At 37.0% G+C, this 13,078-nt stretch overlaps 1 protein-coding gene across 4 annotated transcripts in view; it reads right to left on the reverse strand.

Moving 5' to 3' along the window:
• lrp1ab (low density lipoprotein receptor-related protein 1Ab) overlaps positions 1-13,078 on the reverse strand; it is a 125,841-nt gene that overhangs the window by 6,190 nt on the left and 106,573 nt on the right. For all 4 annotated transcript variants that reach the window (XM_079849083.1, XM_079849082.1, XM_079849084.1 and 1 more), the window contains exons 59-81: positions 12,815-13,002; positions 12,262-12,467; positions 11,522-11,710; positions 11,278-11,426; positions 10,376-10,469; positions 10,170-10,286; positions 9,955-10,074; positions 9,724-9,846; positions 8,854-8,979; positions 8,598-8,714; positions 7,575-7,681; positions 6,008-6,140; positions 5,775-5,897; positions 4,931-5,053; positions 4,711-4,842; positions 4,174-4,311; positions 3,933-4,052; positions 2,307-2,584; positions 2,047-2,225; positions 1,747-1,853; positions 1,539-1,658; positions 477-653; positions 232-372 (exon numbers count right to left, since the gene is read on the reverse strand). In XM_079849083.1, the coding sequence (XP_079705209.1) occupies positions 232-372; positions 477-653; positions 1,539-1,658; positions 1,747-1,853; positions 2,047-2,225; positions 2,307-2,584; positions 3,933-4,052; positions 4,174-4,311; positions 4,711-4,842; positions 4,931-5,053; positions 5,775-5,897; positions 6,008-6,140; positions 7,575-7,681; positions 8,598-8,714; positions 8,854-8,979; positions 9,724-9,846; positions 9,955-10,074; positions 10,170-10,286; positions 10,376-10,469; positions 11,278-11,426; positions 11,522-11,710; positions 12,262-12,467; positions 12,815-13,002 (3,307 nt within the window). The remainder of the gene's footprint in view (positions 1-231; positions 373-476; positions 654-1,538; positions 1,659-1,746; positions 1,854-2,046; positions 2,226-2,306; positions 2,585-3,932; positions 4,053-4,173; positions 4,312-4,710; positions 4,843-4,930; positions 5,054-5,774; positions 5,898-6,007; positions 6,141-7,574; positions 7,682-8,597; positions 8,715-8,853; positions 8,980-9,723; positions 9,847-9,954; positions 10,075-10,169; positions 10,287-10,375; positions 10,470-11,277; positions 11,427-11,521; positions 11,711-12,261; positions 12,468-12,814; positions 13,003-13,078) is intronic.

A 13,078-nucleotide genomic window follows, 5' to 3' on the forward strand; every position in this document is an offset into this window, starting at 1 on the left:
AAAAATATTAACTTTATTAAATATCATAAATGATTTCAATCAGGCTGAAAAACATAGCATACAACCGATATTTACATTGAACTTTGAATATTTGGTCTTGATATGAAATATTACTTTTTTAAATGGTTATTCCATATTTCAGTGCATAACGTGGTTTCAGCATAGCTCTGGTTGTGGTATAAAATGATTTAGTAATATATAGTGTGAAAGCAGTTGATTGGAGGGTCTTACTGATGGGGGACTGGGTGGCGGGAGGCACCTCCATACAGGTGCCATTGTCAGGTATGTGGTCGTTAGGGCAGGTGCACACTGGCCCGCTGGGACTGAGCAGACACAACCATTCACACTTCTTCCTATCACATGGGTTAGTCACTGTAAAAAAAAAAAAAATACATTAGACAGTGGGAAAAGACTCCCAATATTTGTAATCATGCATTTGTAATGCATCCAAAATACACTTTTACACAGACACTCACTCTCAGGCTGTTTGTAGCGGTGATAGAGGGCTATGTCAGTGGCGTGGTTGATGCCAGTGGTCAGATTCTCCGCCTGGCCTATACCAAACTTGTTAACCCGGAAAACAACGTTATTGGTGTAGGTAACCCCATAAATGTAATCCTCAAAGATATCAATGCTGAAGGGGTGGAGGAGATCTGTATGAAAGAGAGAGAAGCTGAATAATTCCCTGAAGATGACACTGCATGCTATAATTATAGCATTAAATAAAACAAATAACAATATAACATAAATATTAAAGAAAGAAAGAAAAATACACATTACCATTCAAAAGTTTGGGTTCAGTAAGATTTTTTGAAAGAAATTAATAGTTCTATTCAGCAAGGACAAATTAAAATTTGACGTGGAAAAAAATTACGTGGATTTCAAAAGGCTTTTTCACTTTCTATTCATCATAGAATCCTGAAAACAATCAGCACAACTGTTTTTTAAACACTGACAATGTTAAGAAATGTTTCTTAAGCACCAAATCAGCATTTTAGAATGATTTCTGAAGGATCATGTGACACTGAAGACTGGCGTAATGATGCTGAAAATAATTAACTACATTTTAAACAGTTATTTTAAATTGTAATAACTAACAACATTACTTATTACAGATTTACTGAATTTTTGATAGAAATAAGAGCAGCCTTGGGGAGAATAAGAGTCTTTTTTCAAAAACACTTAACAATTTTACTGACCCCAAACTTTTGAATGGCATTATATTATATTATATTTAATGGTGTAAAATCGATGAATCGCAATTAATCGCATCTAACATAAAAGTTTTTGTTTACATAATATGCATGTATATATATATTATTATATTTATATACATTATATATGTCTATGTGTGTATATATACTGTATACACACTCATATTAATACATATACATCTACACATACATACACATATATATTGTAAACAAAAACTTTTACGTTAGATGCGATATTATATTTATTCTATTATATTATAGATACATTTTTGCTGATATTTTAATACCAGAGTATACTATCATGCTAATAAAAAAATACTGAACTGTTTTTGATGTTGGATACAGCCACAACAGGGTCAGAGCCATCCAGACGCACACTGCCAATCATGGAGAGCTTGACATCTGCCCAGTACAGACGCTCATTGAAGTAGTCCACTGCAAGACCTGTTTTAGCGAAGAAACATTAACACATGGATTTCATCTTAATATAGTTAACAAATGTCATTAAAAGCAGCAATTCTGCTGGTAAGACCTGTAGGCCACTGGATGTTCTCATGGACCAGGGTTTGTCTAAGAGTGCCATCCATGGCTGCCGTCTCAATCTTTGGATGATTACCCCAGTCTGTCCAGTACATTGTTCTGAGATATGAAACAAAAATTGTCATGAAAAAAATCTAATTAAATACACATTTATATATAGCACATCTCAAACCTGTGAGACTCTATGAAAGCCTAATCAAGCCTAATCAAATTAAATACACAATACAGCATTAGTGCATTTGAAGCGACTGTACCTTAGAGTTAATGAAACATACAGTGCAATGTCTCTTACCCTCTCTGAGGATCCACTACAATTGCGTAAGGCTCGTCAATCATGCCAGAAATCAGCGTCTTTCTGTGCTGGCCTGTAAGCTGAGCAACCTCGATCACATCACGTCCTGAATCAGTCCAGTAGAGGTTACCAGCCACCCAGTCCACCGCGATTCCACGTGGCATTTTCAAACCTGAAATCTAAAGCGGAGAAAGGATATATTCAGAGAAGATATCGCAAAGCACGAAGTTCAACATTGAACATTGAAGGTCTTGACTCACATCCAGGTTGGTGATGCTGCCCTCGCTTTGCCTCGTGTTCCGGTGAGAGTTGGAAGTAGGACCTGATGATGAGGATGGAGCGGGCAGCTGGAAGCAGGAAATGCCAGAGGTGTGCCAGTTTGTCCAGTAAATGCGATTGGTCTTGACGTGCAAGTCCATGGCATCGATGCGCACGTTGACGTCGCCCTGGAACGTCTGCTCGTAAACCATCCCAGGATTTAGACTGCGAATCTCATTGTCATCAGCAATGTAGAGCACCTGTTTATTAATGTTCAGACCTGCAGACGGACACAAAATAGTTTAGTAGAATAGAGGGTAAAATAGAAGGTTTGTGAAACTGTCTAATATGTGAAACTGTTGGAGAAGGCACACAACTTCACATTAAAGGGATAGTTCACCCAAAAATGAACATTACCCCATGATTTACTCAACCTCAAGTCATCCTAGGTGTATATGACATTCTTCTTTCAGACGAATACAATCGGAGGCTCTTCCAAGGTTTATAATGGCAGTTATTGTTTTGAAGTACATAAAAGTGCATTTATCCATCATTAAAGTGCTCCACACTGCTCTGGGGGGTTAATAAAGGCCTTCTGAAGCAAAGTAATGCGTTTGTGTAAGAAAAATATCCATATTTAAAACTTTATAAAGTAAAATAACTAGCTTCCGGCCAAACTAACATAAGGATTCCACTTACGCCTAAAGCGCAACTTACGCAACTTGTGACGTCGTAAGTAGTCTGTCATGGCGTAGTGTAAATAATAGCAGTACGTCGCATTACTCGCTTAAGTTGCGCTTTACACTTAAGTGGAATCCGTATGTTAGTTTGGCCGGAAGCTAGGTATTTTACTTTATAAAGTTTTAAATATGGATATTTTTCTTACACAAACACATCACTTTGCTTCAGAAGGCCTTTATTAACCCCCGGAGCAGTGTGGAGCACTTTTATGATGGATAGATGCACTTCAGAACAGATAGACTTAAAAACAACCATTCACTGCCATTATAAAGCTTGACAATAGAGCCAGGACATTTTGTTAAAGCTACACTGTGTAATATTTTAAGTTGATTTTTAGCAAAAAACACGCTATTTCAAAATTATACGTTCTCATTAATGTGTAATCACTTCAACCAACTAATTAAGTATTCTCGTAAGTGTATAATCTGCCATTTAGAATACATACGAGCGAGTCGCTCGAATGGCGGAAGCCATGTTGCGCATCCATCTTGAAAATACATTAGACAAAGAGGGACATACAAGCTTCACCTTTCGCGTTTTTACATGCAGTGGCACCGTGACGAATGCGAGAGAGAGATTTGCTTGCGTTTGCCGGCAGATTTGAAATAATACGGCCACCGTAGGAGTTAAAACGCCCTCGGAATGGGAGGGGCTAGAAAGTAATATTCAGTTGGTAGTCATATACAATTTCACCGCTAGATGGGAGTAAATCCTACACAGTGTAGCTTTAATATAACGCCGATTGTATTCGTCTGAAAGAAGAATGTCATATACACCTAGGATGACTTGAGGTTGAGTAACTCATGGGCTAATTTTCATTTTTGGGTGAACTATCCCTTTAAAGACAAGCTCTTGAAGATGATTTAAATAATAAAATCAGTACGTACTGTCAGCCTTGCATGTGTGGTTCATCCTGGTGAAGTATTTGTGGCAGCTGCACTTGTAGGAGCCCTTGGTGTTGTTACACATGTGAGAACATATACCAAACTGCTTGCACTCATTCTTATCTGAAAAGAGATGAAATGTTGATATGCACGTTGTAGCTGGTAATAAAAATCTCGGACATAAATCGGAGAGGAAGAAAGTCTCTTTAGGTCATTTTAAGATGTCAGACCATGTGTGCTGTACCTTCACAGGTGTTGTGTCCAACGCTCTGGAAACCATTTTTGCAGGAGCAGAACGTGTCCGTGCCGTTGGAAACACAGTGAGCCTCATCGCCGTCTCCACATAGAGATTTGTTACTCTTACAGTCATTCAGCATGGTGTCTACAAAAATACAGACACATGAAGTCAATTCAAGCAGGACTTCAAAAATGATAGATAAAATAACACTGAAATTAAAAGCCCTTTTCAATATCAAATTATAAAAATTAAAACTGATTTTATCCACAGAGATTGACACATTATGATAAACTATTAGATGGTGAATGTGCTGATTAAAAAGTACTTGAAAATAGTTAATTTCAATGACTGTCTATTTGAGATAAATGTACTCTACGTGACGAATGCATTTCTGTCTTAATCAAAGAAATTCGTTACTGGAAGGTTAAGGGTTTCATAATATATTTGATATACAATAAATTATTTGAAAAACCACGTGTGTGATAAAATAATAGTGTATTAATTTGTGTGTAACTATATAGATATGGTTTTTCATGACCTCACCTGTCTTGCAGCCAATCTCATCTGAGCCATAATCTTCACAGTCGTTGAAGAAGTTGCACCGCAGGTTTGCGCTGATGCATTTTCCGTTGCTGCACTTGAACTGGTCTTTATCGCATGTGGATGTGTGGTCTCCTGTATGAACAAGAACCATGTCACAGGTCATGAAAACAAACACTCACTGACTCCGATATAAAATCTTTTTATAGAGCAGAAGACTAACCACAGTTGGTCTCATCTGAATTGTCCCCACAGTTGTCCACACCATCGCAGCGCTTGCCACTCCAGAGACAGACACGATTATTCAGACAACGGAAATTTCTAGTGGGTGGGCACTGGAAGTTTCCTGAATTACAGAAAGGAAGACTTTAGTCTGAGCTTACTGTGCAATTATGTTTTTTTTCTATTAATTGACAACAAAAACACTGCAAATGTATCTCAAAGGTACAATATGTAACTTTTGGCTCTCTAGCAGTTAAAAACAAAACTACTTTAATTTTGCGGAAGAACATTGATTTGCTAGTGCTTTGGCTCTGCGTGACTGTGTGAATGAGTGTGGTTACATTCAGTACTAGGCTTAAGAGATACAGTATAACCAGTTTAGATATCTGTTCAATAAAATACCTTACTCACCTGTTGTGTAATTAAAAATGCATCTCTGCATTGCTTTTACAACAGTTCAAATCCCTCAGTCCTCGTCATCTCCGAAAAGCCAAGCAAATGTTGATTTTTATTTTATTTTGATTTCACATTCTCTTTTTGCCTGCAGACTCTCCTCTGTTCTTTTTTTAAAACAGGTGATTCTCAGGATGTTTGAGATTAAGCTGCTCCATGTCATCCTTTCTCACTCGTTGTGGCAACTAACTTATGCCACATACACGCGTCAAAGCAGCCGGAGCTACTTTTCTCTAATGATGTATATAGGCAATTTTTCCATGAAAACCGAGAAGGATTGATGATGTATTGACTTATTTAAATTTTGAACAAAAAAAAGTTACATAATGTACCTTTAATAATATTTTTTTTTTTTTTTTTTTTACAATTCAACAGTATGTGTGTGTTCTTACTGCACTCCTCAGGGTTCTCATCTGAGTTATCGCCACAGTCATCCTCCCCATCACACTTCCAGGACAGTGGTTTACACAGTGTGTTATTACACTGGAACTCATCATGGGGGCAGTGCCGTGCCACTGAGAGAGGAGAGATCAGAAGGAGGAATGTGAAATAAATCCTTACATTTAAAAAAGGACACGACACATAAATAAGCCCATTTAAGAAAGAAACAGACATGCATACTCACCAGAAATGTCACAACTCTCTTCATCACTGCCGTCAATGCAGTCAGCATCTGCGTCACAGTGCCAGCGGAGCGGGATACAGTGACCGTTCTTACACTGGAACTGATCCTCCTCACACTTCAGATCACAGCCATGCTGAGAGACACAATAACAGTAAATATATGTACTGAGTGTATATAAAATAAAATACAAAATGGACCTGTGGATGTATGCAGTGACTACAAAAACAAAGTTAAACAAACCAAAACTATATTATATTTCTTATATGTTGTTGCCACAGCTCTGCACATTCCAGACATCTCTCTCAACCAACTTAACTAAGTGTATCTTGGGATGCTTTTTAAATACCTCTGAAAGATTTCACATGTATGCTGGACACTTCCCTATCCCTCAAAACCTCATGGTTCAAAAACAATGAACACATTTGAATTAAAACACCTTTGTAAAGGAATTACTACATGTGCATTACATTTAAGTATAAACCAAGATCTACCGTTTTTTTAAACTAATGGCAGTCCATATTTTTCAGGAAAAAGCTTAAATTGTAGAAAAGGGTGTTCCACAGGGTTCTACCTTGGGACCACTACTTTTGTTTATCTTTATTAATTACTCAAATCATGTTCAAATTGTTCTGTACATATTTATGCAGATGATACTATTTTTTAGACCACTAATTCTGATATGTTACAAATGCAGAATTCTTTACAGTCTGATTTTAACTTGGTTCAAAACTAGTTTCATAACAATATGCTTATTCTTATTCATTATAAGTCTTGTTGTATTGTGTTTGGTACACGACATTGTCATTCTTTTCCCCTTCATCTGAAAATTACTTTTGAGGATAGTTTACCCCTTGATAAAGTTGATTCATTCAAATATTTTGGACTTTGGATTGATCCTGAACTTTCTTTTATGCCTCATATTTTGATTATATCGTTTATGGAATATATGGTTGTCTGAGTTTACTCAATTCATTTTAACATTCAAGGTCAGGAAAATAATTTCTCAGTTAATAGTACCTCTTGTTGATTATTCTGACATTGTTTATCAATAATAACACTAACAATTATCAGAGGTAAGCCTCTTAATGTTGTTTATAATTCTTTGTGTAGATTTGTCTTAAGGTGTCCATTTCAAACTCAATCACTGGCTTGTGTTCATTTTCAAATGTTTATATTAACTGTCCTTTATATTTTTGGAGATCTACGACCTCTTTCATTGTTTTACGTTATCTTTATTTTCCCATCTTAAAACTACCCGTTAATGTTTTTAATTTGTGTCATTTTCTTAGGGTCCTTGATTTTATTGAGGACTTACTGGTATTAATTGGTTTCATGCTGATGTAACTGATTTATTTGTTGAGTCTTTGTAATTCTGTTTTTGTACAATAGTTGTGGTTTGTGGGGAGGGGGAGAGGGTGAACATTCTATTTGTATTTGTATATTTGTAGTGTATGTTTTGTAAGATTGTTTATGTGTTGTAAAATTGTGTATTAGTGCTTCTAGAACCCCCTCGAAAATAAGACATTACATCTCAAGGGGCTATCCTTACAATAAAATAAAATCAAACCTCATCAGATCCATCTGAACAGTCATGATCTCCATCACACTTCCACCTCCCAGCGATACAACGGCCGTTAGTGCAGGAAAACTCGCTCTCAGAGCACTGACGCGGCTCTGATAGGGAGAGAGAAACAACTTAAAATTGAAGAAAGAAATATGTGCCAGAGAGCACAAACACTACAATGACTATAAGGAAAACATAGGAGGAAAGAAAGGGACACATTTCAAGACAAGGGCAACAGGTCAGCTTAGAGAGTGAGAAAATACACAAATATATTTAGGGTTCCCACACATGATGATCAATTTACTTGAATTTTAGAAAGAGCAATTTCTAGACGGTGTTATATTATATAAAATAAATAAAATAATTATGTAATCCACATCTGTGAATATAATTCTGTGTGTGCATTTGTGTTGGAAATATATTTATAGAATTTTCTATGACTTTAAGATTATTAATTTGCATAATTGTAAGATATTTTCCAGGGGTTTCGTGACCATGATAACCTTGCTAATTTGTTCAGAATCATTATAAACACTTTCATTTTGAAGACAGCAAAACCACAATAAAGACAAAACAAACCCAAACCTCAAAAGATTTGAGCTTATAAACACAAATGTTCACTGCTAAAAGCTTCACTATTCATTTGGAGGAGGAAAAAGAACTCTACCATTTCTCCACTAGGGGGCAGAAGCTGCAATTCTGTCACAAACACACATGGAATCATGGGGGGATGAAAAGAGAGAGGAAAAGGAAGGGGAGGCTGGAATAGGTGGTTTGGAGGGAGGAGAGACCTACCTCTGAGTCAAGCCAATGGGTCAGTGTGAAATGAAGAATAGAGACAACATGAAGTGAGATGCATCAGTGAGCAACGTGAGTGAGCGATGACATAGGACAAAATACCCACAATGCCTCCCACAGATATGTTTGATGGTCACGACTCACAAATAATGATAAAACATTAGATTCAATCCTATAAATGGCTGTGCGTGTACATGCAGTCTCAGGTGTGTCAGTTGAAATACGTACGGCACTTTTCCTCATCCGAGTTATCGCCACAGTCATTGTCATAGTCACACTGCCAGCGGCCCGGCACACATCGGTTGTTCTTACAGCGGAATTGATACGGCTCACATGTTCTCTCATCTACCACAAGAAATAATAATAATCACTTTTATGTAAATAAAATCAAAATGAATCACTTTTACACACTTCCCTGATTAATAAACGTTTTTAAATGAATATAAGGTGTAAATGGAGCAAATGAGGCGATGGCCAGTCGTACCGCACTCCTCTTTGGGCTCATCTGAGGCGTCGCCACAGTCGTCCTCTCCATCACACGTCCAGCGAGACGGGATACAGCGGCCCGAGTCCTTACAGCGGAACTCGTCCACACCGCACTTCATTTGAGCTGTAGAAAACAAAAACGGCTTTAATAAGGACGGTCAGTCAATAATTCATTATATTTATTTATTTGGTTGTTTATGCCATATCAGCATATAAGGATGTTTTCATGCCCAAACAAGATGAAATCAGTTAAAACAGGCAAATAAACAGATGAATAAATATATTTAAAAGGAGATCATGGATAGGTGGATAATTGACATTCTTAAAGATAAAAAAAATCTTTTCCCGTTTTCCTGTTGACACTTTTCTAAAATCATCCTTAAGAGACCTTCCTGAATAAAATGGTCTGATGATATTAAAAGCAGTATATTTGAAAAAGGGTGTAAAATTATTTACATGATGTGCAATTAATTATTAAAATACATGTTCACAATATAAACATTTGCCACCATTTGCTTAAAAGGTTAGTTCCCCCAAAAATGAGAATTCTCTGTAAAATTCTTGAAATTGATGTGGATAAAAGCTTTAATTAATTACATCCACTCGATTCAGATGGATTTACTTCACAATCTTTTTATTAACTTTTTGAAGCATCAGTTTTGGGTGAATAGATTAGAATAGAGACATAAATCTCTCAGATATTATAAAAAATATCTTGATTTATATTTCAAAGATGAATAAGTCTTACGGGTTTGCAACAACATGATGCGGAGTAAATGACGACAGAGTTTCCATTTTTGGGTGAGCTATTCCTTTAAGATAAAAAGTGGCTTTATAAGTCTATATTTTGTTGGTTTTATTTCCTTACTGCAGTTGGCCGGTTCGTCGGATTCATCAACACAGTCGTAGTCTCTATCGCACACCCAGACTCGTGGTATACAGCGTTTGGTGATGGCACACTGGAACTGGTTAGGAGCACAGGTCACCTCAGCTACAAGAGAACACGACACTCAGCCAATCAGCTCATCATAAAACAGCCTCATACATAGTGTAGATTAAACACTGATCCAATCAATGAGAGATATAAGAGCAGACGTACGACAGTCCTTCTCATCTTCTCCCTGGCCGCAGTTGTTCTGACCGTTACAGCGCAAGATTCCAGGGATACAGCGACTAGGATGCGAGCACTTAAACTGACTGGGCAGGCAAACATGGATGTCTGAACATGGAGAAAATTAGTTTTCACTAAGCAAATGTTCTAAACACTTGAATTAGATGATTATTCAATTCTACACAATTGACTGGACATCATACCACAGTTGGCTTCATCAGAGTTGTCCTGGCAGTCATTGTCTCCATCACAGATGTAAGCTGGGTTGGTGCAGAGACCTGTGCCGCACTGGAACTGGCCTGGTCTGCATCTAAACTCGGCTAAAACCCAAGAACACAGAGCATGAGGATGTTATGTACAACTGAAAGTGGCCATGGGGTAACTCTCTCGTCAGTTAGCTGATACTCACGACATTCAGCAGGCTCATCCGAGCGGTCTCCGCAGTCATCTTCAGTATCACACTTCCACCAGAAAGGAATACACTTATCATTCTTGCAGACATACTACAGTCAGAGGAGGAGAGAGAGAAATAAAAGAGAAGCATAAACAGTTAGAAGAGTGTGATTCCTGACAAGACCGTGGCCAGATCATACTTCACTCCAATTTCAAAAGAAAAACATATTTTGCTTAATTTTTTTAGGACAATTAAGATTTTTGCATGTTGACATTTTCATGTTACTCCTACTTCTCATTACTATATGCAAAAAAAGTCATTATGTCAGTGTTATTTTTAGTATAATTAAAATAATATTATAGTATTTATTAATACTTTAAATTAGTTTTTATTTTTATATCTTTTAGTTTTCGTTTTAATTTTAGTCCAAGTTTAGTAATTTTGTTGTGTTTTGCCATTTTTTAGTTAAATATTTCTATTATATAACATTTTTATTTCAGTAATTTTAGTACTTAATCTTAAACTTATTTTATTTCAGTTAGTTGACAAGCCAGCATTTCTAATTTTCATTTAGTTTTAAGTTTCTCTCTCATTTTTATATTGTATTTTATTTCTATTAATTTTGTTAACGATAAGCACACTGCTATAATGTGAAAATAAAATGATAGTTTAAAAAGTATTTATTAGGTCTGGTAATGTGTCTAAAAAATGAACAGCCTTAGACATATTTCATTAATCAAACAAGTTAGCTGTCTCTGTACATATATCTAGTTTTCTTTCTATTAAAATGTATAGAATGCACTAATGCTTTTTTTTTTAAATAATTAATGGCAGTACATTAAACGCTGCCATAATGTAGAAACAAATCTCATAATGAGAATCTAATAAGAAGCACCCCTGAGAATAAAGGAAATCACCTGGCTGGCAGTACAGTTGGACAGGCACTGTTTTCCATCAGCAGCCAGATAGAAGTTGGTGGGACAGGCACACTTGTAGTTTCCTCCAGGAGAGAGCAAACACAGGTTACTGCAGCCACCATTATCCACCTGACACGGGTGACCCGACACTGCAAACACAAGAGGAGCAGAGAAGAGAACATTTAGAAACCACATCAAATACTGCAGGAACATTTCCATGTACAGCATGTGTTTATCTTCTCACCCTCAGGTTGTCTGGAGGGATGATAGATGTGTATGTCCATGGGTCTGTGCAGGGTGCTGATCAACATGGTTTTGTTAGTGCCCAGTGTTTTGTGAGCTCTGTTGATGGACTTGGTCTCCCAATCGGTCCAGTAAATGAACTCCTCAAACAGAGTCATGGCAAAGATGTGAGGGATGTCATGATTCAGCACTGTGGGGAAGAGAACACAAGCTTCACATTTCATAGGTTCAGAGGCAACAAACAGAATATTCAGTGTAAAATAATGAGAGTGAGACTTGATTGTATCCATCAGATTTGATTGGATCATGAAAACCGGTCTATAATATTATGGGTTAATATGATTTTTCTTGAGTAAATATTGTGTAAAATAAGTGTGTAAAAGCTCCTAAATTATCTAGATGCATATATCTATATATCTATCTCTATCTCTCTATCTATATATAGGGACATAATAATATCTTAATTTCAGTTTTAGGTTTTAAATTTGAGCCCTTTCAATGAAGACAGATTTAGCATGTTCTTGGGTAAGCTTTCTGAATGTGAGAAACAAAACCTCCTCAATGCCACATTACCGCACAAAGCGGTCTCAAAAACAATAGATCAACTATAATATTACATAATACGGAGCGTTTATGATGTCATTTATTGGCGAATATAAAGGTCGAGTCACTTCTTTGTCTAAACTAATTGCCTGAAGAAAAATTACATCATAAGCAATGTATGGGTGTCTTTGTATTCACCAATGTGTCTGTTGGTTCCGTCCAGGCTGGCAAAAGCAATGTAGTCTTCGCGAGCGTCTGCCCAGTAGATGCGGTCATTAATAAAATCTAGTGTCAAGCCGTTAGGCCATGTGATCTTATCCTGAATAATGATGTGACGATTTGTGCCGTCCATGCCGATGCGGCCAATATGTGGCACGTCACCCCAGTCTGACCAGTACAGATACCTGGAAATAATTAAACCACCAAAGTCAGACAAGCTCATAACACACATCAAGTGCAAATGAAATATTACACAATAGTACACAACAACAACCATATATTCACATAGATCCATTAAGAGAATTTTTTTTTTTACAATTAAATACATAAAACAATTCTGTAAAAAAAGAAAAATCATTTGGAGGCTTTTCTCCGCAAATGTGAAATGTGATTAACTGCAATTCATTTGACTAATTAATCAGAACATCATGCAATTTAATCACAATTTTAACAGACTTGCAGCTTAAACTGGGATAGTCAGAGACTTATGTATAATGTAAGACCTTATCAGGAACTGAGTTTGGACTCTCACCCATTCCTCACATCCACCGCCACAGCTCTCGGCTCCCGCAGGCCGCTGTTGACCAGCACACTTCTGTAAGCCCCGTTCAGCTTGGACACCTCAATTGTGTCTCTGCCCTTATCACACCAGTACAGGTTTCCCCCAACCCAGTCCACGGCCAGACCGTCAGGGTTACTCAGAGCGGTTCTGTGCAGCACCTATCCATCAGCCAATCAAAAGAGTCACAAACATGCCCATCGGCCAATCAGAACAAGATGACATAGATGAAGAAAT

The sequence above is a fragment of the Squalius cephalus genome, assembly GCF_949319135.1.
Source record: "Squalius cephalus genome assembly, chromosome: 18".
NCBI lineage: Eukaryota > Metazoa > Chordata > Actinopteri > Cypriniformes > Leuciscidae > Squalius > Squalius cephalus.